The sequence below is a fragment of the Chelonia mydas genome, chromosome 5 (assembly GCF_015237465.2).
Source record: "Chelonia mydas isolate rCheMyd1 chromosome 5, rCheMyd1.pri.v2, whole genome shotgun sequence".
Lineage (NCBI taxonomy): Eukaryota > Metazoa > Chordata > Testudines > Cheloniidae > Chelonia > Chelonia mydas.
The window spans coordinates 19,716,699-19,741,976 of NC_051245.2; the positions used below are offsets into that span (position 1 = coordinate 19,716,699).

Genomic DNA, 25,278 nt, shown 5'->3' on the forward strand with positions numbered 1-25,278 from the left:
TGTGCTATTGAACACCTATTACAGCTGCACTAGATGAACGTGGTATGGGTATCCATTATGTTATACTTGTTGTGGGTTTTTTTTACACCAGTGTGACTTAATTGCTGTTTCAGCACATAAAATGGTTGTAAGATAGAGAGAATTAGGCTCACATATTTGTATTTGTTTTCTCAATAACTTTTAAGTAGTTTATCAAATTCTAAATAAATTATACTGATGATATTTCAGTTATACTTGATGAGAAATTAGGATTATCTGTGAATTGCTAATAAGCCTCAATTTTAATAGCAACTAAAGTGTTTTGATGGGACACTCTTTTAATGGGACACTTAAATCAGAATAAATATCTTTTGGAAAATAAGCTTTGAACTTTTTGTTTATTTTTAGGCCTCCTAGGCCAGGCACCCCAGATTTGTCCAAAATGAAGTCTTCCCCACCAGCTTCCAGTAATGCAGCTCAAGGGCAAATTAAACAAGGTAAAATTAAAGCCTGTGAGATAACTGACATGACATTTTAGCTCTAGACTGAAATGGTCTAGCTACTCAGTAGTGATGATAACATTGCATTGGTTTCTAGCTGTAAAAAGAAAATACTATGATATTCCTTATGAAAATGTGTACGATAAGATCCACGTGTGTTTTTAACCAGTATAATGAAGTGCTGATGTTAACATAGTGTGATCCCATGACATTTAACTGTCTGCTTCATACAAAACATGACAAAACTCCACCACTCTCTTCCCCCCACCCCCTTCTCTGACCCTTGTCAGGAACCCCTCTCAAAAGATATTATTCCTCTTTGCTGGTCTTGGGAGTGATAGAGGAAGTTCCTCCAGAACACCGGTGTCGGGGTACTTCCTGATTTCCAAATCCAAGGGAGGGTTAAGACCTATGCTTGACCTCTGCAACCTCAACAAATATAACAGATACATGAGGGTCCACATGGTTACCCAATCAGCTACCCTCCCCGCTTTGACTCAGAATGACTGGTTTGCTGCTCTGGACCTTGAGGATGCTTATTTCCAAGTGGCAGTTCTCCTGAGCCCCAGAACATTTCTCTATCATTATAGTGCCCTGCCATTTTCAGTACACAGTCCTTCCCTGTGGTCTGTCTTCTGCCCCCTGGGTTTTTACCAAATGTATGGTCGCGGTGATAGCGTACCTCAGGAAAAAGGAAATCCATGTCTTCCCATATTTGGTGGCTGGTTTCTCAGGGACAGGTCCGGGGAAGAAGTCCTTTCTCACTTACACATTACCCTTTGCTTACTCAACCATCTGGGTCTCATTCTAAACACTGGAAAGTCAATCTTGGTTCCCATTCAGAAAATCAAGTTCATTGGGGCCCTAATAGACTCTACGAGTTTGAGAGTGTTTCTGCTAACCGACTTTTTCTGGACAATTTGCTGCCTTTGTCTCGGTCTGCAGTCTCAATCTTCCATGACGGTTCACTTATGCCTGAGGTTCTTAGGCCATATGTCTGCATGCACACAGGAGATTCAATTCGCAAAGGTGCACCTTTGCCCTCTTCGCATGTAGCTCAGGACTGTACCTCCCTTCATTGATCCTGGACTCCTTGTGCTGGTGGACAGTTCAAGCAAATGTATCTCATAGATTCATAGATATTTAGGTCAGAAGGGACCATTATGATCATCTAGTCTGACCTCCTGCACAACGCAGGCCACAGAATTTCACCCACCCACCACTCCTGCAAAAAACCTCACACCTATATCTGTGCTATTGAAGTCCTCAAATCGTAGTTTAAAGACTTCAAGGAGCAGAGAATCCTCCAGCAAGTGACCCGTGCCCCATTCTGCAGAGGAAGGCGAAAAACCTCCAGGGGCTCTTCCAATCTGCCCTGGAGGAAAATTCCTTCCCAACCCCAAATATGGCGATCAGCTAAACCCTGAGCATATGGGCAAGATTCATCAGCCAGATACTACAGAAAATTCTTTCCTGGGTAACTCAGATCCCACCCTATCTAATATCCCATCACAGGCCATTGGGCCTATTTTTCTCCAGTCATTCCCTTCATCTGGTGCTTACCAATGAGGACTGTTGTCACCAACATCTCCCTGATTGGTTGGGGAGAGCATCTGGGATCTCTGAAGATTCAGAGCCTGTGGTCAGAGCAGGAAGTTCCACTGCATATCAATGTCCTGGAGCTTTGGGCCATCAACAAGGGGTGTCTCACTTTCCTAGACCACATCAGTTGTTCACATACTTACCGACAATACCACTGTGATGTATTGTGTGAACAGGCAAGGGGGAGCACACTCCAGCATGCTCTGCCAAGAGGCAATCCGGTTGTGGCAATTCTGCTTTGATTAGAGTATCTCTGATAGTTGATCACTTGCCTGCGGGTCCAGAATCATATCGCGGACCATGTCACCAGGAATTTTTCCCTAAATCACAAGTGGTGTCTGAAGCCCAGTGTTCTGTGAGTCATCTTTGCAGCATGGGGCATCCAGTGATCAATCTGTTTGCCAGAAGGGACAACAGCTGGAAGCTCATCCTCATTGCCCTGGCATGGCTGAGGCAGTGCTGGTTTTCCGACCTTCTTGTGCTGCTGATTCATCCTCACATATCCTTTCCTCTCCATCCCAACCGGCTAATACAGCATCATGGTTGCACTCTGCATCCCGTGCTCAGCTCCCTGTATCTCATGGCGTGGCTGCTGCATGGTTGGATGAGGGAGAAGAGCAGTGTTCAGTGGCTGTTGAACAGGTCCTACTCAGTAGTAGAAAACCCTCTACCAGAATGGCCTATTTGGCAAAGTGGATGCATTTTCAGTGTGGTCACTGGTCTGCGGAGTTCAGGCATTGCTGGCTATCCAAAACATCTTGGAGTATTTGCTGCATGTTCAGTCATCAGGCCTTGAGCTTCACTTGTTGAGGGTGTAGCAATCTCAGCCTTTCATCCACCCATTCACGGAAGATCGGTGTTTTCCAGTGCCATGGTGGTGAGATTCTTAGAAGGAATCTTGTGCCTCCATCTGCCAGTGCAGGAACCAGTTCCTTTGTCGGACCTTAACACATTCTTAGCAGCCCCTATGGGACTTCTGTGGAGGCCTCTGGAATCCTGCCTCTTTCCTTTCTTATGTCAAAAAACCGCATTCCTCGTGGCGATAACATCTGCAAGGAGAGTGTGAGAGTTGCTGGCTTTGGAGAACTGCATGTAAGGAGGCTCTGCCATCAAAGATAAAGTGATGATGCAGCCGCAGCTGTAATTTGTGGTGGTCTAAAGTGGTCTTTCAGTTTCATTTAAACGAGGGGGCATGTTTGCCTGTGTTTTTTTCCCCATGCTCCTTTCATCTCTGGAGGAAAGGCATCTTCACACTTTGGATGTTAGATGATGTCTGGCCTTTTATGTTGACAGGTCTAAACCCTTTTGGGCTTTGCTTCGTTTGTTTGGGTCATACGCATACCCTATGAAGTGACGAGCAGTTTCCTCACAGGTGATCTCTAAGTGGATAACTTCCTGCATCAAGACTGCATATGAAACAGGTGAAAGCTCATTCTGGGAGGGTGCAAGCTACATCGGTAGTGTTCTTAAGTGACGTCTCGATCCTGGACATTTACAGGGTTGCCACCTGGTTGTTGATACAAACATTTACAAACCATTATGCCATTACCGCAGCATCCAGAGCAGATGCAAATATTGGGAAGGCAGTCTTGTAGGCGTTGTTTAAATAGACCCCTCTACTCACCTTCTGTGGGTAGCTTGTAAGCCACCTAAGTGGAATACACTGCTGCATCTACTCTAAGAAGAATAAATGGTTACTGACGTGTATTCCATGACGCACCATCCATCCCTCTGCATCAGAGTCTAGTCTCTGGGCGTTTGGGGGCAAAGAAACTTGGGGAGGGGGAGGTCTAAGGGCAAGAGGCCAGGGGAGGGGTTAAGGGCAAGAGGCGTGAGCACTACGCCTCTACAGGTGCTGTTAGGCAAAATTCTCCAGCTCTGATGCACGAGGTGCGCACACACACCTAAGTGCAATACACATCTGCATCACATCTTGAAGAACCACAGTTACAGTAAGCGTTTCTTTTGCCATTGTGCTGCTTTATTTGTAGTCTAGCTCAACCAAAAAAGCTGTGGATTTGCTTTACCATTTGGAAAGCTACTAGGCACGAGGGATAATTTCTTCTCTAAGTGATGGTATTCTCCTCTTGGACACAAAAAGAGTGGGGTTCTTCTTCAAAGAGGAAATTTGCTAGGCAGCAACATTTGTGAATCTTCATTCTTTTGTTAAGCCAGTACTTTCAGATAACAGAAACTCAGCTCAGTTTAGCTTCAGGACTTGGATGCATAAATGTACTCAAAACATGTGTTTGTGAGATCAGGGCCAAAGTTGGGATGAGATGAAAGGTTAATGGAGAACTGGAACTTAATGGCAAAATTTGGTGGTAAAAGATCCAGACTAGTTGCCCATTGAGCGTTATTGGTTCAAGACATCTTTCCTTTTTCACCCATTTACTTTCCTTCTTTCTTAAAGAAAGTTTTTAAAATTAGGGAGAGCTCAGTGGAGATTGTAAAGAAGTCATTCATTCTGTATGAGAGTTATCCTTTTCAGAATGAAAAACCTGTCACTTTTCATCCAAATGGCAGTTCTAATTATGATGGTAAATAACACGTTTAAAGACATCAGTTGGGAACTGAATTATATTAGAATGTAATCTGCAAAAATGAAATTATGCATTGGTGTCAAATCCCTGTATAGCGTTGGATGTTCACTTATTTAAATGGTCATTTTCAGTTTTCATTTTGTGGTGTGTTTTATAACAAGCATAATTAAGTGTGTACCTCTGTTTTCTCCAAATTAGATTTATGTATTTCTTCATGGGAAGCTGAATTCTGATTTTCTCCACATTTCTATTTAGTATCTTTGTTCCAGGTGGTATTCGTAGGCAGTAGATTAAAGTCAATATTTTCAAATCTCTTTATCCCTATATGTAGTACTTGTAGCATCTTGTTGTCTTGTTGATTTCTTTTGCTATTTTTTTTTTTTTAAGATCAATTAGGAGAATTAGTACACATTGTGGCACATTTGATCTCCATCACTTTGACCAGTATCTGTTTAGAGCCCAATGTCACTGGGCTATTTGAGCCAGCTGTTGTTATTTCCAGTTACAGTGATTGATATAAAAGTGCATTTGGAAGGAGCTATCCTAAGAAAATGAACAGATACTTTTCCAAGTAAATTACCAGACAGTTTATTTTTTATAAAACTCTCTAAACTTTTTATTCTCATAAATCAAATTCAGGGTTGGTTGTTTTACCATATCTAGTACATTTAATTTTTCTTTCGATAAAATAAAAGGTTGGCAATTTACGCTAGTTATTCTTTCACTTTACACGTGCCATCATGATGTGTTCACGTGGAAATTATGGAAAAAAGTAGTTTTGATGCAGATGTCCTTACAGTGACAAAAGAAGTTCATTGCATGAAAAGCAAACATACCATTTAGAAGACGATGGTTAATCTGTTCATGAGCCTAAACCTATTGTTGTTCTGCAATGGAATAAAGGAGAGGGATTAATTTGAAGATGCTTGTGCATGACATATGGTAATTTCTCTATAGGAAGGAAGTGTCAAATAGTGACCTCTAAATCTTAACATTGACCTCTGCTTGTAGAATGCGTGTGACATAAGGTTTGCCTGTCTTTTCATATGATAATTTGAGTCACGGAGCATTAGTGGGACTATAATGTTTATTACTAGTTTTGGACTGCCTTTGCACTAAGAAATGATGCAGTTTACAACATGACTATTTCAAAGCCTGAAATGCTTTAATTTAGCAATTACAGTTTTTTGTACAACGTTACATTAAAAGTTGCTTATCTACAGGCCTAGTTTTACTTTATTATAGTACACACTTTATATGTTTGTGTAGGTTTTCTGCTACAGTTTATTTGTATAGGGCTTTATTTAGTCTAGTTTTAATAGTTTCAGACATTTAAAACTAGACTAAGAACTAAAATTGTAGGAAGCAGTCCTTCAGGGGTAGAGTCATGGATTAGATGGGATGCCTTGTTATAGGAGTATCTATTTCTAGTTTTTGTAACTAGTAATAGAAAATAGCAAATCGCTTAGTTTTGGGAATAATCTTTTTAAAGTGTCATATTTGGTGTTTTTTTTAATTTAACAGATATGATTTTAGCTGCATTTAGTTGATGTGCTGTGTAATACTGTGAATTCATGCTATATTTTAAAGCAAATTTGAAATCTCTTAATTTACAGTGACTCTTGTCTATTCCAAATAAGCAAGTTTATGTTAATATCTTTGTATTTTTTGCATATGCCTGTCTTTCTGTCACTGATGTTACACTTCTGGTAAAACCTAGAATATTTTTATTTTATAGTTGATGTAGTCACAGTTTGTCTCAGTTTTTCTTTTTTCATTTTTCAGTAACACTAATCAGTTTTTCAGAAATGTCTATCTTCATTTTCCTCTCTCTCTCTCTCTCTCTCGTTTTTTTTTTTTTTTTAAATTTCTTCTATCCTCTGCAAGTTCCTCCTGCTGTTTGTTCTAGCTCTGAAGCTGATCGCTCTGGCTCTGACCCTGCTCCTACTTTACGTAGCTGTTTCTTAGTAAATGAAGGTATTCTCTCCACATTTTCTATCTACTCGTCATTTACTTACAACTAATGTCGTTATCATTGTTATGACATGACTCTTTAATCTGCATATTCATTTGTCTTGGGAGAGATGCGAAATGAAATTTGTGGTCTCCAACTTTGATCATTAATACTGGGTAAAAATGTTGACAAGGATTATTTTTAATTCATATTTCCTGAATTTTGTGAAAATCATGTTTACTTTAAATCCATGAGAATTGTTTATAGACATTCGTTCCATCTGAAACTTCTCATTTAAAAAACAGAATAATTTCAATGTATCTCATTTAGGGAAAACACATATGCCTTTAAGGTTGACAAACTGGGACCCTGTTAGACAGGGAATGGCAGCATATTGCAAAGTTGAGGGCCCTCACAGGATAACACCATGCCAACTGCCCCCTCTCTTTCTCTCCTGTATCTTGGCTTGCAAGGATTCAATTTTTATCAGTAAATGTTGATAAAGGTCAATTTCACTGTATACTCACAAAAGATGAAAAAATGTCCATCAGTGATGATTAAAATTTACAGATAGGCAAAGTAAGGAAAATGCTGCTTGAGAACTTGAGTTTGATTTAAGACTATTTACTTTGTATATTTTGACATATTATGTTAACAATTTGTGTTTTAACAATTATACAACTTTAACTTTTTTTGTCTCAACATCTACTGTCATTAAATTATTATCTGACCCCTCCCCCACATACAGTCCCGCAACTGTGAAAGTTTAAAATGGGGAAAAAATGCTTAAAACTCATAATTTTTTATAACTGTGAAAATTTAAATAAAAATAAAAGGATGCTTAAAATAAACAAATTAGGGCTGTCAATTAATCACAGTTAACTCACGCGATTAACTAAAAAAAGTAATTGCGATTAATCGCACTGCTAAACAATAGATTACCAATTTAAATTTATTAAATATTTTTGGATGTTTTTTCTACATTTTCAACTATATAGATTTTATATTACAACACAGAATACAAAGTGTACAGTGCTCATTTTATATTATTATTTTTGATTACAAATATATGCACTGTAAAATGATAAACAAAAGAAATAGTATTTTTCAGTTCACCTTATACAAGTACTGTAATGCAAACTCTTTATCATGAAAGTATAACTTACAAATGTAGAATTTTTTTGTTACATAGCTCCACTCAAAAACAAAACAATGTAAAACTTTAGAGCCTACAAATCCACTCAGTCCTACTTCTTGTTCAGCCAGTCGCTAAGACAAACAAGTTTGTTTATATTTGCAGGAGATAATGCTGCCTCCTCCTTATTTACAATGTCACCTGAAAGTGAGAACAGACATTTGCATGGCACTTTTGTAGCCAGTGTTGCAAGGTATTTACGTGCCAGATATGCTAAACATTCATACAATGTCACCTGAAAGTGAGAACAGGCGTTCGCATGGCACTGTTGTAGCTGGTGTTGCAAGATATTTACATACCAGATGCACTAAAGATTCATATGTCCCTTCATGCTTCGGCCACCATTCCAGAGGACACGCTTCCATGCTGATGATGCTCGTTAAAAAAAAAAAAATGCATTAATTAAATCTGTGACTTAAATCCTGAGGGGAGAATTGTATGTCCCTTGCTCTGTTTTACCCGCATTCTGCCATATATTTCATGTTCTAGCAGTCTCAGATAATGACCCAGCACGTTGTTCATTTTAAGAACGCTTTCACTGCAGAATTGACAAAACGCAAAGAAGGTACCAATGTGAGATTTCTGAAGATAGCTACACACTTAACCTGAATCTGAATCTCAAGTTCAGTCCAAAATCTGAGAGGGACGAGGTGTGGAGCATGCTTTCATAAGTCTTAAAAGAGCAACACTCAGATGCGAAAACTACAGAACCCAAACTACCAAAAAAGAAAATCAACCTTCTGCTGGTGGCATCTGACTCAGATGATGAAAATAAACATGCATCGATCCACTCTGCTTTGGATTGTTATCGAGCAGAACCCATCATCAGCATGGATGCATGTCCTCTGGAATGGTGGTTGAAGCATGAAGGGACATATGAATCTTCAGTGCATCTGGTATGTAAATATTTTGCGACACTGGCTACAACAGTGCCATGTGAACACCTGTTCTCACTTTCAGGTGACATTGTAAACAAGAAGTGGGCAGCATTATCACCTGCAAATTGTAACCAGACTTGTTTGTCAGAGTGATTGGCTGAAGTAGGACTTAGTGGACTTACAGGCTCTAAAGTTTTACATTGTTTTATTTTTGAATGCAGTTTTTTTTTATACATAATTTTACATTTGTAAGTTCAATTTTCATGATAAAGAGATTGCACTACAGTAATTCTATTATGTGAACTGAAAAATAAAATTTCTTTTTTTACAGTGCAAATATTTGTAATAAAAATAATAATGTAAAGTGAGCACTGTACACTTTGTATTCTGTGTTGTAATTGAAATCAATATATTTGAAAATGTAGAAAACATTCAAAAATCTTTAAATAAATGGTATTCTGTTATTATTTAACAGCGTGATTACTCGTGATTAATTTTTTTAATCACTTGACAGACCTAAAACAAATACATTCAATTGAAATTATTAAAAAATATAAATTGAATGTTGCCATGCCTACATATATATATAAAGGGAGCTCCAGTTCAGGCACCTTGGATGGCCACAACTATGGCATCATATGCATTTTGCATTCTGGAGCCATGAAACCATTTAAAAAAAATTTTTTTTAATACCTTTAGTATTATGTTTAACAACAGATTAGTTTCTCTGTTGTGGATGTAATTTCTGTTTTACAGTTTGCAATGATAGGAATATCAAATTTGATAGTAAAGATCCTTGAGAACAATTATTAGTATGAGTATGTTGTCATTTCTGAAACTTGAGTACTACAGTTGTTTTTTATAATACCAGTGTTACTCAGTCTACATTATGAACTGAAGCCCTAAAATATTATTTAAAAACAAAACAAAAAGATTGGAAGTAATAGAAACACACAATTTTTTTACAATCATTTAACTTTTCTGTATTTTTGTATTCCTGTAATTTAAAAATAGCTGGATTTAAATTGTTTGTCTGTTTGACTGAGAAAATCCAGTTTTTAAAATGTCGCTTCTGTGTAGAGAAATTTTATGGGAAGTGTCAGCTGAAATAGAATTTTTATGATTAATTTACAGATTACTGAAAATACTCAAAATAGGAGGTGATTATAAGTGCTGCTGTGCTAGCCACAAAGTCAGTGAGGGTGGAGTTGCATTCTGTGCTCCTGTATTCAAGTGCTTATAACTATCAGAAACAGTTACTTTTTAAAGATGAAATTTCTTTTGATTTTTTTATTAGTTCAGAAATTAATTTTTCTGTGAGAAAGCTTGAAATTATTTTTGTATGTTTTTGTGGTGGTATGTATGAATGAAGAAAAGACCTTTCCACAGTTAATGAAAATATTTAGATGCCTTTCCATGCACAAATAATTTTTAGAGTTTACAAAAAAAAAAAATTAAATTAAAAAAATCAAACTTGGCGTAGATCAAGACCCTGATCAAGAAATTCACTTTTCATGGTGGACTCCTGAGCCCCTGGAAAGCCCCATTGACATTAATACCCACTGAGTCAATTAAGGGATAGGGTCTTTTTCTGCAAAAAAGATTATAATTCACGAAATTTTACTTGGAATAAGTTATAAAAATTCTAAAATGCCATATTGTACAAGCTGGATATGCTTATTTTTACTGACTAACATAGAAGGTGTGATGCTTCAGTGTGTTACGGTAAGCATATATGTCTGAAGCATTACATGTTGAAATAAGGATTTAAATGAACAGGTCAAGCTTTCATTCAGATATTGAATTGTATGTATGTTCTGTTCTCACATGCTGGTAGGTCACTTTAAACTGGCACCTTTTCTATTTGTTGTTTAGAATAATACTTTAAAAAGCTAAAAATGAAATTAAGTACAAAAACGATGTGCAGTATTACTGCTGACACTTTGCATGCTTAATGACAGTAACGTGATATGTTGCACTTGAATATTAAGGTGTTAAACTCCATATAAAGTAATGCAAACGTATATACGAGCCAGCTGACTTACACTTCCTTTGAATTTCATGGTTGGTGCTTTTTAAAATTTGTTTCAATGTCGAATGAATTCATGGATTTTGTTTTGTTTTTGTTTTTGCATTTAATTCTATGTATAGTCCCTGATTCAGTAATGAACTTAAGCACTTTAAATCTCAAAGCATGTTTTTAAATACTTTGTTGAGTCAAGACCACAATATAGATTATGACCGAGACCCTGATTCTCAGTGTGCACTGAGACACAGGCAGATAGACCCCAGTCTAAGTCTGTGGGGCTCTGCACGTGTGTAGGGATCTGACCAGTTAGTTTTCTTTGCAGGATCTGAGCCTTAGAGAGCCAATTCAATTTGTGTGGTTGGTACTGGAAGCTCATATGCACTCTGAAGGCCTGATCCAATGTCCACTGAAAAGTGTGGAAAGATGCCCATTAATTTTCATGGGCTCTGGGTCAAGTTCTATGTACTGTTAAACCTTAGGTTCCCATGACAGAGGGGAAAAAAATTGTGTTCTGCTTCAGATGACAGCAACAAACAGATGGTCATGTTTTTAGGAGACACACAGCCCTCTTTTGATCTCAGCAAAGATTTTTTTAACTGCTGTTTAAATATACCTCACATCTGTAGTAGTAACTCATCTGTGTAGTTTTTGTTTTGTTTTGTCTTATTTGTTTTTTTGAACCTGGATTTTTGTGACTTCTTGCTACAGTGTAACATTTTGAGAGTTGTTGCAATTGACAAACTTGTCTGAATTTGGCTTAGAACAGAGATTTAGCTGTGTATTTGTTTTTTAATGGCAACAGTAATATTGTTCTTTATGTAAAAATATCTGCCTTGCAGGAAAAAGTATTGCATATTATTTACTAAGACCCTGATCTTGTCAGTGAGAGGGCTGTCTGCATGCAGAGTAGTTTCCACACTGTTCCCTAAGAAGCAATTTAGCCTTAGGGAAAAAGTGCATATCCCAAGCCAGTGGCCAGAGTAAATCCAAAAATATTTTGAATACATTTAAATAAAATGCATATATTCTGACCTTTGGTGTTAAAATTGCCTATGTGTTTTTTATGCCTGTTTTTAACATATTTTAACAGGATGGAGTCAACTAGCTGCTATGCATTGTGTTATGCTCCCCGACCTGTTGGGATTGGAGAAATTTAGACCTCCTCTTCTTGAGATGCTAGCTCGCAGGTGGCAGGATCGATGCTTGGAGGTAATATTAAGTTGCAAATTGCAAAACAAAGGAATCTGCATATGACAAAGAATTTAGGTTCGAAAAAAATTGTAAGCTGCAATATTGGATAATGTTTTTTAAATAGCAGGTCAGCTTTTAAACAGATACCTGGCCTCTCTATATTTTAAACCAGTATTTTGGATTTAAATTGGGAGCTAGAACTGTAGAACTTTATCAAGAGGAATATGAATCTGTGATTTATCTAACTGGCCACTGGATGTCATCATTGTTTCACTATAATATCTATAAGTAATTTTATTTGGCAGTAGAAAACCTCCCTTTCCCTAATCTACAACCATTTTAACAAATTCATTTGGAGTAGCTGAATTTCAAGTAGTTTACAGGTCTTCTCTTTTATTTAATAAAATAAGTAAGATAAAATGAAATAAAATGATGAGATAACTGGCTCTGTGGTTATGGGGAAAGCTTTTGATACGATCTCCCACAGAAGTCTTGCCAGCAAGTTAAAAAGGTATGGATTGGATGAATGGACTATAAGGTGGATAGAAAGCTGGCTAGATCGTCGGGCTCAACGGGTGGTGGTCAACGGCTCGATATCTAGTTGGCAGCCGGTATCAAGCAGAGTGCCCCAGGAGTCTGTCCTGGGGCCGGTTTTGTTTACCATCGTCATTAATGATCTGAATGATAGAATGGTTTGCACCCTCGGCAAGTTCGTGGATGACATTAAGCTAGGGGGAGAGATAGATATGCTGGAGGGTAGGGATAGGGTCCACAGTGACCGAGATAAATTGGAGGATTGGGCCAAAAGAAATCTGATGAGGTTCAACAAGGACAAGTGCCGAGGCCTGCACTTAGGCCGGAAGAAACCCATGCACTGCTACAGGCTGGGGACCGACTGGCTAAGTGGCAGTTCTGCAGAAAAGGACCTGGGGATTACCGTGGACGAGAAGCTGGAGATGAGTCATCAGTGTGCCCTTGTTGCCAAGGAGGCTAACGGCATATTGCGCTGCATTAGTAGGAGCATTGCCAGCAGATGAAGGGAAGTGATTATTCCCCTCTATTCGGCACTGGTGAGGCCACTTCTGGAGTATTGTGTCCAGTTTGGGCCCCCCCACTACAGAAAGGATGTGGACAAATTGGAAAGAGTCCAGCGGAGGGCAATGAAAATGATCGGGGACTGGGTCACATGACTTCTGAGGAGAGGCTGAGGGAACTGGGATTATTTAGTCTGCAGAAGAGAAGAGTGAGGGGGGATTTGATAGCAGCCTTCAACTATCTGAAGGGGGGTTTCAAAGGGGATGGATCTAGACTATTCTCAGTGGTACCAGATGACAGAACAAGGAGTAATGGTCTCAAGTTGCAGCGGGGGAGGTCTAGGTTGGATATTAGGAAACACTATTTCACTAGGAGGGTGGTGAAGCACTGGAATGGGTTACCTAGAGAGGTGGTGAAATCTCCATCCTTAGAGGTTTTTAAGGCCCGGCTTGACAAAGCCCTGTCTGGGATGATTTAATTAGAGTTGGTTCTGCTGTGAGCAGGGGGTTGGACTAGATGACCTCCTGACGTCTCTTCCAACCCTAATCTTCTGTGATTCGAAGTGAAAGTGCTCTTTAATGAGTCAAGTAGTCAATGAAAGCTAAAAAACTATTAATGTTTATTTAAATTTTTTTCATCTAGTTATGGAAATGGACATAGAATTTAGCTCTATGTAACTGTCAGAGACCTAAAAACAGTATTTAGGTGTTGGGTTTTGTAAATTTATCTTTTTAGCTTAGCTCTGTTGTTTGTATTGTAAGAATGTAATGGCTGGATAACTTTCCTGTTACCTTTAAAAAAATATTTGTAAATATTATTTGAGAGTTGAGCTTGTGTGACGTTCTGGTTTACTTTGTAGGTAAGGGAAGCTGCCCAGGCCTTGCTGTTAGCAGAACTGAGAAGAATTGAACAGGCAGGGCGGAAAGAAACCATTGATGCTTGGGCTCCATATTTACCACAATACATTGACAGTATTATATCACGTGAGTACTCTCCATTTATCCTGAAACTAATTTGGTTAAAATATATGATTAAGGCAAGTGTATAAACAATGAATATGAATACTGGTACAAACTAGAGGAAAGCTTTTTATTTGTACTATCTGTTATTTAATGAAATCCCAGAATTTAGGTCATTAGCTGTAATTAAACTTTTCTCTTTCTGAACGATCAGCTTCACATTCACAGATTTGTGCTGAAATACCTGTATAAGGTTGGTCTTGTCCAGTTCCTCTTTTAAGTCACATTTGGGGAATGGCTAGTGTTACATTTATTAACACATTATTTCAATATTTATCCCATGAAATTTCCAAGTGAATTAATCGTGGTAAAACTGAGAGGAAAACCAAATACTAATCCTTCATTTCCCCCCCCGCCTGAGTAAAGTTCAGACAGTTCATGCGCTGCCAAGGACATGGTTAACTAGATCACCTTGCTGCAATTCAACAGAGTAGGGCTGAATTTTAAAAAAAATTTATGAAAAATGTAGTTATAAGGACGGGAGGGATTTCTCTGATGGTAATTGGATATGTATTTGTGAGCTCAGAGCCGGCCCACAACATTTTGGCACCTGAGGCGGGAGCTCAAATGATGCCCCATGCCCCCTCGCTTGGCCCAAAACTTGGAAAGGTCTCAATTCTGCCTTCTTCCTGTTCTGCTCCTCTCATGGTATTGCTCTGCTACCTACCCCAATAAAGGAGAACTAACAACTTAAAATACCTTGTTCAAAAATTTTAAGTAACACTTAACTTTCAAATGCCTGAACAGCAAATATCACTTTTCTTGTCTGCACAGTAAACCCTGGCATTTTTATCTGTTTGAATAATCAAAGTAGTGCTTTCCGTGCCTCCTTAGTTGCAAAGATTTGAACCGTTTCCTGCTGAAGGTCCACAGTCTGGGCCAGCTCATGCTCTATTGAGATGGTTGCAAGGCCAACCAGCGTCTCCTGTGTCATTATGGAGCATAGATGTGTTTTTATTAACTTCAGCTTGGAGAAGCTGCGTTCTCCACTGGTAACTGTTACAGGAAGTGTTAGAAGTATGCGCAGAGCAACAAAAGAGGGTGACCTTTTGGAAAGAGGGTGGTCATCTTATTTGTGCACATATATTCCAGAACAGCCTTTGGAGTTGATCCTGCTGAAATGTATCTTGAAAGGGCTTTCAGTTGATCACCTAAATCACTCGCATCAATATCGCGCATGTCATCATGTGTCAACACTGTCTCTAGTGCCCTGCATTGCTGGTGTAGGTCTTCTTCAGGTATAGTGAGGAGTTTTGGAATATCATACAACATCCCAAATATTCTATTGTGTTCCTTGAGCTGCATGAAACGTTCGTCAGCTGACTGTATTGCACAATCTAGCACCTAGTTAAAGAATTCAACTTTATATTGTTGTTTGGGATTATCCTGTGCCTCATAATCAAAATGTCTTCTTTCGTGACTCTTGTATTCTTGAATGGGTGGGAAAATAGCTTCAGTGTGAAGTTCCTCTGCCAACTTCTGTGCACTCTTCAGAACATTCTGAAATCCCTCATCTGACTGGTAAGACTGTAGGTATGACTTTGCTTTGTCCCGTTGTTTCATTGCTCCAGATATATCAAGGTCAACACCTTGGAGTCTCTTGCTTACAACATTTATTTCAAACAGTATGTCACGCCACAACACTAAGCCACACAGAAATTTGAAGTTATGTATGTTTCTGATGATTCCATTTCCCTCTGCCACTGTTCTCCCACGAACAGTTCCTGTCATAGCATTATCCGCCATAATGGCAACTATGGCATCATCTATCTTCCCAATTTGGTGTTTGATAGGCTTTATTGTCTCCACTCGACTTTCGCATCATGTGGCACTCAGTGGTTTCAGTGTCAGAGAGGATCTTCCCAGATGTTGCTTCAAAATTTGCCATCGATGAGTTGATGCAGAGAAAAATACATAGATGATTTGAATTACATTAAAAAATTCAGCAGCCTCACTAGAAGCTGCTGATGCTGCATCACTGACCACCAAGCTCAATGAATGAGAACTGCATGGGACAAAAAAAGCTCATGGGTTTAACTCTCAGATCCGTGTCTATACTCCTCTGTTCTTTCCTCTTATGTTGGCACCATTATCGTAGCCCTGACCTCTCATGTCAGCTGTTGCAATTCCCGTATCTTCCAGCTTTTTATGAAGCACATTTGTCATACCAGCTCCTGTAGTATCATAAATGTCAATAAATTCTAGAAAATGCTCTCTGACAGTCACCATTGCAGGCACGTTTTCACTAGGTTCTGTTGTTGTTACAAAATGCACCATTAAAGTCATTTGTTCCGTATGGCTGATGTCAGGTGTGCAGTCCAGAATAACAGAGTAATATCTTGCTGACTTCAGATCTGCCACTATCTTCAGTTTGACTTTTGTTGCCAGTAACTGTATGATTTCATTTTGAATTGTTTTTCCAAGGTAGTGGTGTGTGTACATTTCCTGGGTGGTGACTCTTCTTAGATGCTCCTGGAGTACAGCATCAAACTCACTCATTAGCTCCACAGTTTTAAGGAAGTTTCCACTGTTTGGCACATACAGCTGATCTGAAGTGCCACGCAGTGCTAGGTTTTGGGTAGCAAGCATTCTTACAATGACAATGAGCCTTTTCAGAACATTTTGCCAGTAAAGAGCAATCTTCTCTTGATGCTGATCATCAATGGTGACCTTTAACCTTCGTCTCATCTCAAGCTCTTTCCACCTATGGAATGCTCTCCGGTGATTTGCTGCCTTCTCATGGCATGCCAGATTTTTCCAGTCCTTTGTTCCTGTAGAACCCAATGGGGCTGGAACATTAGACTGGAAGAGTTTGCAACAAAAACAGCATGCAGCATTCTGGGTTTTTGAGTACATAAGCCATGGCCTCTCCACTTTGTCACCATAGGGGATTTCACACCAGTAATGTGTTGGATGGAAACTTCTATTTTCATTGTCTTTGGGGAACATGAAGTTTTTCACTTGTTGTGGCCCATGCAGTACAAGGAAGTCCCTCAGGCTGCTGCTCAAGTGGGTCCACAGTCCTTGATCATCTAGACTTAAGCAACTAAACTCAGCAGCAGCTGTTTCTTGCACCTCCACCACACTCCTAAAGAAAACTGTAGATCAGAGAAGAATGTGCATGATTACATCCATTTGTGATGGAGATACGGATGCTACAGTAGCTGCCAGGTCACCTTCACTCTGACTAACTCGAAGATCAGGCATCTCCTCACCACTGACATCCTCACTGGGGCTGGAAGGTTCATCGTGAACATTTGTGTCTAAATATCTCAGGAGAGCTCCTTCCTGCTTAGATGGAGAAGCTTCCTTTGCTTTCTTTCTTTTTCTGAATGCTGCCCCAGAGGGGCGTTTTCTTCTTTCACTCATGACTGCTGTTCTGTGCCAGCTATAGTGGCTCTCAACACTCAATTGAGGGGGACAAATAAGCAGGCTGGTACCAGGGCCTGAGTTAGGGAAGTTATCAGCATCTTAAGGGCCTAACTGGCTCCTACTATTTCAGTTGACTGCATGCTCTCCTCAAGTGGGTTCATGGAAGCAGCAGGAAACAGGAAGCTCCTTGAGAAGCTGGTGTTAATCAGTCCAGGCTCCTGGGGGTGCTAGAGAGGTACATAAGAGGGTTCTCCTCTTCTCTCTTCCTGCAGCTCCTGCTGCTTTCTGTTCTTCCCTTTCACCTTTTCTCCTGCCTGCTTGTTATGTCTCTTGTGCCCTCCTTCCTCCAGCACAGCACCTCACCATCTCTGTGCATCTAGAGCAGAGAGAACACATGTGCACCAGCATCAGACACAATCTTCTACAGTCTGGCCCCTGAGGCAGCCACCTCAGTTTGCCTCATGGTAAGGCCAGCCCTGTGTGAGCTGAACAATAGAAGGCTTTGTAACTTCCTGGTATTTAAATTAAACTTTTCCATAAATCTGTCCTGTAGCCTTGAATAAATGTAGTTATTTCTGCTCCTCTTCTGATGCTGTCTTTGACCTAATGACTGGAGCCCTGGTTAACCTTCTACTTCCTACTTCTAGATGTTAAGCTTCAGACTTAGTGCCATGCAGTGTTATAAGACATCAATAAATTAATATTCCAATTTACTTGGAAAGAGTATTCATAGATTTATTTTCAAATAATAAAATGCAATTTATATGTTTATACATTCCCTCCATAATATACATACACTCTCTCTCTAGATAGATAGATAGAGATATATATGTGTTACACCTAGAACTAATTGTACAATTTTTAAAAAGCACAGAAATGACTGTAGAAACCTCAGTACCCTTTTCAAAAGTCACTTAGAAGCCCAAGTCTTGCTAAAAGCCTAAGGTGCTTCGGTAATGGGGTTTGAGTTATTAAATATCTTAGTTACTTTTAAAATGTTACCCTTAGAGATGCCGTTTTCTAATCGAGAGGAGGAAGTTCTGCCAGTTTAGTTTTCTTAGCTGTGTTGATGAATGCAACTTGGAATATTTTGAAAATATCAATACCATCTCGTACTAATGCTGCATAACAGCATTAGTTGATTACAGAAGGAGCTGCACTTTGTCTTTCCTTATATAATAAACCAAATTTCATGGAACAATTTGTTTTAAAAAAAGCCTAGTTGTTGTTAAGGCCTAGATCCTGCAGTCTGATCTACTAATACCCTTGTTTCTACACACATTCCTACTGAAGTACATGGAGCACTTCCTGACACAAGGGTCCTCCCACTTGGATCAGATTATGGGGTGGGACCTAATTTTGGTGGTGGTCAAAAATGCTATGTTGTTGGTCCTGAGAATTCAGTGTTTATCCACTGAATATGTACCATACATATTTTGATAAAGCAAGCGTCTCCATTCTACCCACAAATGTGCCCCAGATGTGGAAATCATCAGTAAGAGTAAGAAGTCTCTGCGATTGTCTCCATTGATACTGCCAGTAAAGGTAGTAGAGTGACATTTATTTGTAACATCTGTCCACTAGAAGCTGTTCTGAGACCACCAAGCCATTTTATTCAAGCTATTGAATAGCAATCTTTATCCCGAATAGAAAACTTTGAAAAATATTCTGTTTTAGATGCAAAATGACTTTGTACATCTTAGATTTTGATTCACTCAGCTATTATTAATAAATATTTGTTTCTGAAAACAGGATTTTCCTAGCTACAATCTTTGCTGCTATAACCTATTCCTAACTTAACATCTCTGTAACATATTAAGGATATTTCTACAGCAACTTGTAATTGGGGGCAATGGAGCCTTCAAATTTGATTTTATTGTAAGTTTTGGGGAAATCCCTTAAGCTTTAGTGCTGTTTCATTATAGTATTTTATTAAAGATAATATGAATTTGTTGATGTGTTGACTACTCAAAAGGCATTATAATTTTTGTAAAAAAAGTAATAATTTCCTATATTGAAATAGGATTTACGGGTATATAGTTTATCGCAGAGGTATAATTTAATTCACTGCTAAAATATGCAGTAACAGTGTGCACCAACATTTAGTCTGCCCTAATCCTGGGGATGAAGTAGATGAAGTAAGAGGTCTTTTTCCATTTATAATTCCTGTAACAATATTTCACAAAAGATTAGAACAAGAAATGAAGGAGAATCTAATAGAAACTACAGGAAACGTGTACGTAGGCCATATTTAATTTCCTGACTTGGAATTTGGCTAGGATACTCCAGCATCCTGTTGTTTCCTGAAACCATGTTAAGAAACTGTTTAAACACCGACAAAGAGTTTAAATCACTAACATTATGTCTGCAGCACCTCTATGTTCTGTGGTTGGCTTCCACCCAAGTATTGGCTTGGCTAACTTTGCTTACCTTTTGAGATATGATGAAATCACATTTTAAGATTATATTAATACAGACATTTTTTTAATTATTTTGCCTTACTTTTTTACCTTTTAACAAAAACAAACAAAAAACCCAACAATTCTTTGGAGATTATAAAGGGTTTTTTAATCTAAAATGTTAAGTGCTGTTTTTGCTGACCAAGGCTCTTGATAACCTTTTTGAACATACTACTAATAAAAACTGTACTATCTTAGTATTTTCTGGATTTTTTATATTTTTCTAGTGTAATAAAATAGTGAAAAATACACACAATTCTTTAATTAGGTACAATAATGCTGTACTAAAATAATGTACTCATTAACCCTTATGAGCTATGTAGTACATTTATTCATGCCTACCTTCAGCATTTAGGCCCCATTCTTGCAAACACTTCTGTACCTGGTTAACAATTACAGAGAGTAATCCCACTGAAATCAAAAGAACTATTGAAATAAATGAGACTACTCATGATATTAAAGATAAGCACATGCCTAAGCATTTGCCAGATTCAGGCCTTGAAGACCACACATCCCTTCACTGTCTAGTTATTTGTTTGGAAGCAGTAACACTGTCTCTTAAAGGAACTACTCATGACATGTCTCATTTGCCAAGTGTTCAGAGATAGAGGATCTATTTGAGTATTATATAATTTATTTAAATATTAATCTACAGTGACTTTGCCTATTTTTACAGTTTGCCATGTACTCAATAAACAAATAATTGGCAAATTCAGAAGTATTTCCTGGTGTTTTGAGTCTGTGACCATACATTATGTACAATAATGTCTAGACATTGGAAGTAGGGGTAGGGACTATATTGGCTGGTAGTATACCTTCCTTCCTTTTGAAATTATTCCTTGGCTTTTATCATTTTAAATAAAAACCATAAGCAATAGTTATCATTTAATTTTTGTGTTAAACATATAATAAGACTCTCTTTAATTTCTTTTTAGTACTGGAGGATATTTTTGTTTCACTTCCTGTATAGAAAGGGTATGTTCACATTTTTCCTTCTGTTCTCTCTTTCTCTGTCAATTTTTTTTTTAAAAAGTAGTAATCAATGCTGGGATTGATGCATTGGAAACTCAGGTCCTCTGTCCATAAAACTAGTACAGCAGTAGCAGTGCTCCCTTGTGCTGTCATGCCATTATGTGTCAAACCTGACCAGAAGGAACTGCTTTTAGGGATGTGACGGTTATTTTACTTTGACATCTCTGCTGAGTCTGTCTGGCAGCTTTTGACACTGAAAACTTGTCTGGTTGAGACTGGATTTTGACCACCAATTCATTTCACGCAGGTTATTGAGCAACCACTGTATAGTAACTAGTTTTGGTCACTACCAGCTTGGGCTGGATTTAACCTGTGAACTGAAGTTGAAAGGCTCTATATCCTATTACTAATTCCCTTGAGCCATCTATTCCTTCTTCTCCTCTAGCCTTCCTGCATCCAATATACTATTCTGTTCCTGATGATGTTTGTATTAGAAATCATCCTCATTATTTTGAAACTTTTTTTCCCTTCTTGGGGTGCTTTTTTTGTAAAGGGGAGAAAAATTGTATATGCAATAATCCTGTAACTATTTTGTTGCCTCTTAACTACTTTATTCTGCAGTTTCACCATATAGTTGACCATATAGTTTCATCTTTCTTGAGATTTTTTTGAAATGTGGAGAATTATACAATACAATGGTGATTCTTTTTAAGTGAATTATTAGATATACACATTAACCCCTAGTTTTACTTAAGTGTCCTTATGTTATCTTGTTTTGCATTTGGAGATAGAGCTATATTGAGAAAATCTCATCAAAATATTTTTCCTGGCTAGTATGTTTGTCTTTTGGATTTCTGAATGATGGACCCTGGTGAAGATTGCATTGGTGCAAAAGACAGAGGCTTTGTACTCATGGGCTAACAAAGGTTAAACTGAATTTAAATTTGAGAGAAAATGTCTTGTCTTTCTCATGATTAATCAACACTCACAAACATGTATATGATGTAGTATATATTATACATACTTTACTATTATATATTACAGTAGTATATATATGTGGTATGCCAAAACGCATTTCCTTTCCTCTCCAACCCTGTTAAATAGCTGGCAATAGACCTTACATAAAGTTATTTATTTTCTTCAAACATAGTTATTTTCTTACCCATTAATGTATGCAGCATAGTAAAGAGATGCCTGTATGACCTTCCTAGAATCTATTTTCTTGGACATTTGAAGTGCTTCATGAGATCATCTATTCAAGTCATAAACCACGATTTACCTAGAAACCGAGCCTGTTTTTACTTATTGTAAGTAGTTGCATAATAATATACAAACACTTCTACTTCATATAGAGAATTCCTTAACATATTTGTTTCAGAATTGAAATTTTATTTGCTTTAAAAGATAAAATGTACATTTTTATGAACATTTCAGTGTTTGTCCAAAGGACAAATTTAATTACTATTCAGTAAGACAGATTTTTATGTTAAATGCCAATTGTTTTCTGGAAGACATATAATATTCTTAGTACATCTAAATTGGACACATTAGTTAAATTACGTGGCACACACAACTTTAAAATGTTACAAACAGTTCTGTACATTTTAGAAGACCAAACTTTTGATAACTATAGCCTTTAGCCAAAGTTATGACATGTATGTTTTTATTGTTACACAATTAAACACAAAAATAAGGATTGAAATAGATATTAAGCAATGGCGTACTGTATCTGGGTGGAAGAGTCTTGATTCATGGTTGTAGACATTATGCCATTCTGTATATTTGGATTTATTTTTGTAATTGACCTTTTTATGCGGTCAGTTGCACTCAGTTTGTAGAATACAGCTGTAGTTGCCTTCCTTCTAGGGAGTGGCTGCTATAGCAACTACTGGTGATTACTAATTTCTTTTCTCTAAAGTGACTGAGTGACCTTCTAGGATACAAGGTCATACAGATAATTATTTTTGTATTGTATGTATGTGTGTGTATATAAAAACTCCTATTCACACTAGCCAGTGGACTATGATACTGTTGCCATGAAAAGGACCATTTCTCCCCAAAAATGTTAGTTAAAACAAGTGGCAATAGTCATTTTGATTTTTTTTCCCCAGTTATTTGCAATATACTGTTCTGCTCATACTTAAATCCTTATGTCTGAAAAAATTAAAGAGGAATGTGCAGCATCATGTTTAATATATATCTTTGTCATTTGCAAGCACAGCCCTTTGTTCTTGTAGAATCTGTCTTTTTAGTTTGCTTTTGTGTTCTGGTTGTGGAGGTGAGGATATGTTTTCTTAGCAGCAGTCAGTGATTTATGAGTTCACAGAAAAATATTCTGTCAAGTGTTTAGAAAGAAAATATGATTAAACTGATGTTTTGAATTTGATCTTTTAAAGTCTTTATAATGCTTATTGTTTAATCAGCAGATGAAAGGATTACATTAGTTTGATACTAAATTGGGACATTAGTCATGACAAAATAATCATATAAAGAAGCCTAGAAAGTTACTAATATGTGCAGGAAATAATAAAATCCAACATGAGAAAAACAGTCTACTACAACTGGGAAAATAATTTGAGATACAGATATCAGTGGTATGGGACCAAGTGTGAAAGCAGTAGTATTGGCAAAAAAAACTTGAAAGTGATAATGACCAGCAAATTGGATTTAATTTTGCAACATCATTAAACAATGACAACAATGCAATTTGGGGCTGTATTAACAGAGGCATCCCATTATTGCTTAGTGGGTTTGTGTTCCTTCTAAATGACACTGGAGAAGTGGCAATTTAAAATAGTGGCCTGTGAACTGCCTTCAGAAAAATGTTGACAGACTGGAGGGATTTCAAAGAGGAAAAATAGAATGATTAAGGGTCTAGAAGAATTACATTGTGAGGAAAGAGTAAAATAAATAAGTATGACTTGGATACATTATGGCTAAAATGGTAAGCATTGACGTATTTTAGGACAAAAGCATCAAGAGGGGAGAGGAATTGGTCAGACTCAGCATAACTAAGAGTAAAGGCATGGACTTGTGCACAGGAAAATTTATGCTAAAATGGAAGAATGTGGAATCTGACAGGTCAGGATATAGTAATTGGTTTTGTTTTATTCAGAAGAGTTGGGTGACCATAAAATGTTACCAGAAGATTTTTGCCTGCCATGAATGTTACTTCACACTAACTGTATATTAACTGTGTATACAAAATGTTCCTTGTGCAGTTTGTATACAAGCTCATGTTTAATTGCAACAAGTGACAAACATAAACACAAGTCTGCTACTAAAATTATACTGTATATTCTAGCCATATACTTTTAAAAAGGGATAATTGACTCTTGAATAAATCAAGCCTTTGACATTAGAAAGCTGTCTGGAGGAAACAGAGTCAGGGTGAAATCCCTTTTTCCCTGAAGCCAATGGGAGATATGGGCCAGAATTTCACTCACATAATTTAAACTAAATTGTAATTTGTCTGGCTATGCTGGAAGAAGAGTAGGAGACACTGGATGTGGTTTAACTGGGCCACAACTTCATTATTAACTGTCTGGGAGTACCTGGCAGATAGGAGTATACAATGCAAATAATTCCATGATTATTTCAGTATATCCTGGGAGGCTTTTTTCAGCCCTCCACCTTCCCCATCCTGGTGCCCAACGCTTCTGCTGTTGGGACCTTTCCATTCGCCCCTCGAATGAGGGTTAAGGTGGGCTATAAAGGTGGGGGGCTTGGCTCCCTGCTGTGCTAGTCATAGTAGCCCTAGAAACCCACTGCCCACCCCCATTTTTGCTCCTTTAACGAATGCCTCCTATATATCCTTTACCAATCAATTTATGTGATCACTGTATTCCTTCCCTATGGAGTAACTGCACTGGACTAGGTCAGTACCCACAGCAGATCCTGACCAAACCTGATGTTTCTCCATTTCCGTGGGTGGAAGGGTGGGTGCTGTTCTACTTGGTCCTGGTAAAAGAGGGCTTCTCCTTCCCAGCATGTGCTTATATAGCCTTCCCTCTCTTCTGATCACCTTGGAGGAGGCTGGGTCACATCCCTACAACCTGCTATGTGAGTGCTACAAAATCACTCTGTACAGTGCTTAATCTGTAATGAAAAAGGTGCTGGGGCTCAAGCACTTTTTTTTACTTCCATAACTGACATAGCAAGCCCAGAGTTGCTGGGGCTCAGCCCTGGCAAGCCCTGGCACAAATTAAGCACTGACCCTGTGTCTCTCTCCCCCTTAAACAGGTACACACCTTCATCTGGCAAGCCAGAGTACGGCCCCACCACTTAATGTGCAGTCAGTCTCCACCTATTGGTAAAATGTGTTTAGGGAACTTGAAATAAGATGTGACTCTTGAGTATCTATAGATAAGCAGCTGTAATTGTTGCCAGAGAAAGTAAAGTGAGCTGAAATAAACATTTTTTTTTCTTTCAGAAATCCCCTTTTGGTTAACTAAATGCTATCACTTTGTGAAATGATAAAACCCATTTCCATATTCATGTTTTGTCCGTGAATCCTGGATTTTGTAGTTGTTTGAGTTAGCTGGAAGATT

General features: G+C 38.0%; 1 protein-coding gene across 6 annotated transcripts in view; it reads left to right on the forward strand.

Moving 5' to 3' along the window:
- WDR7 (WD repeat domain 7) overlaps positions 1-25,278 on the forward strand; it is a 346,125-nt gene that overhangs the window by 97,929 nt on the left and 222,918 nt on the right. For 4 of the 6 annotated variants that reach the window (XM_043547548.1, XM_043547547.1, XM_037902575.2 and 1 more), the window contains 4 exons: positions 388-476; positions 6,512-6,601; positions 11,771-11,889; positions 13,766-13,889. In XM_043547548.1, coding sequence (XP_043403483.1) covers positions 388-476; positions 6,512-6,601; positions 11,771-11,889; positions 13,766-13,889 — 422 coding nt within the window. The remainder of the gene's footprint in view (positions 1-387; positions 477-6,511; positions 6,602-11,770; positions 11,890-13,765; positions 13,890-25,278) is intronic. The other 2 variants (XM_007055311.4, XM_043547549.1) reach the window with 1 other exon arrangement.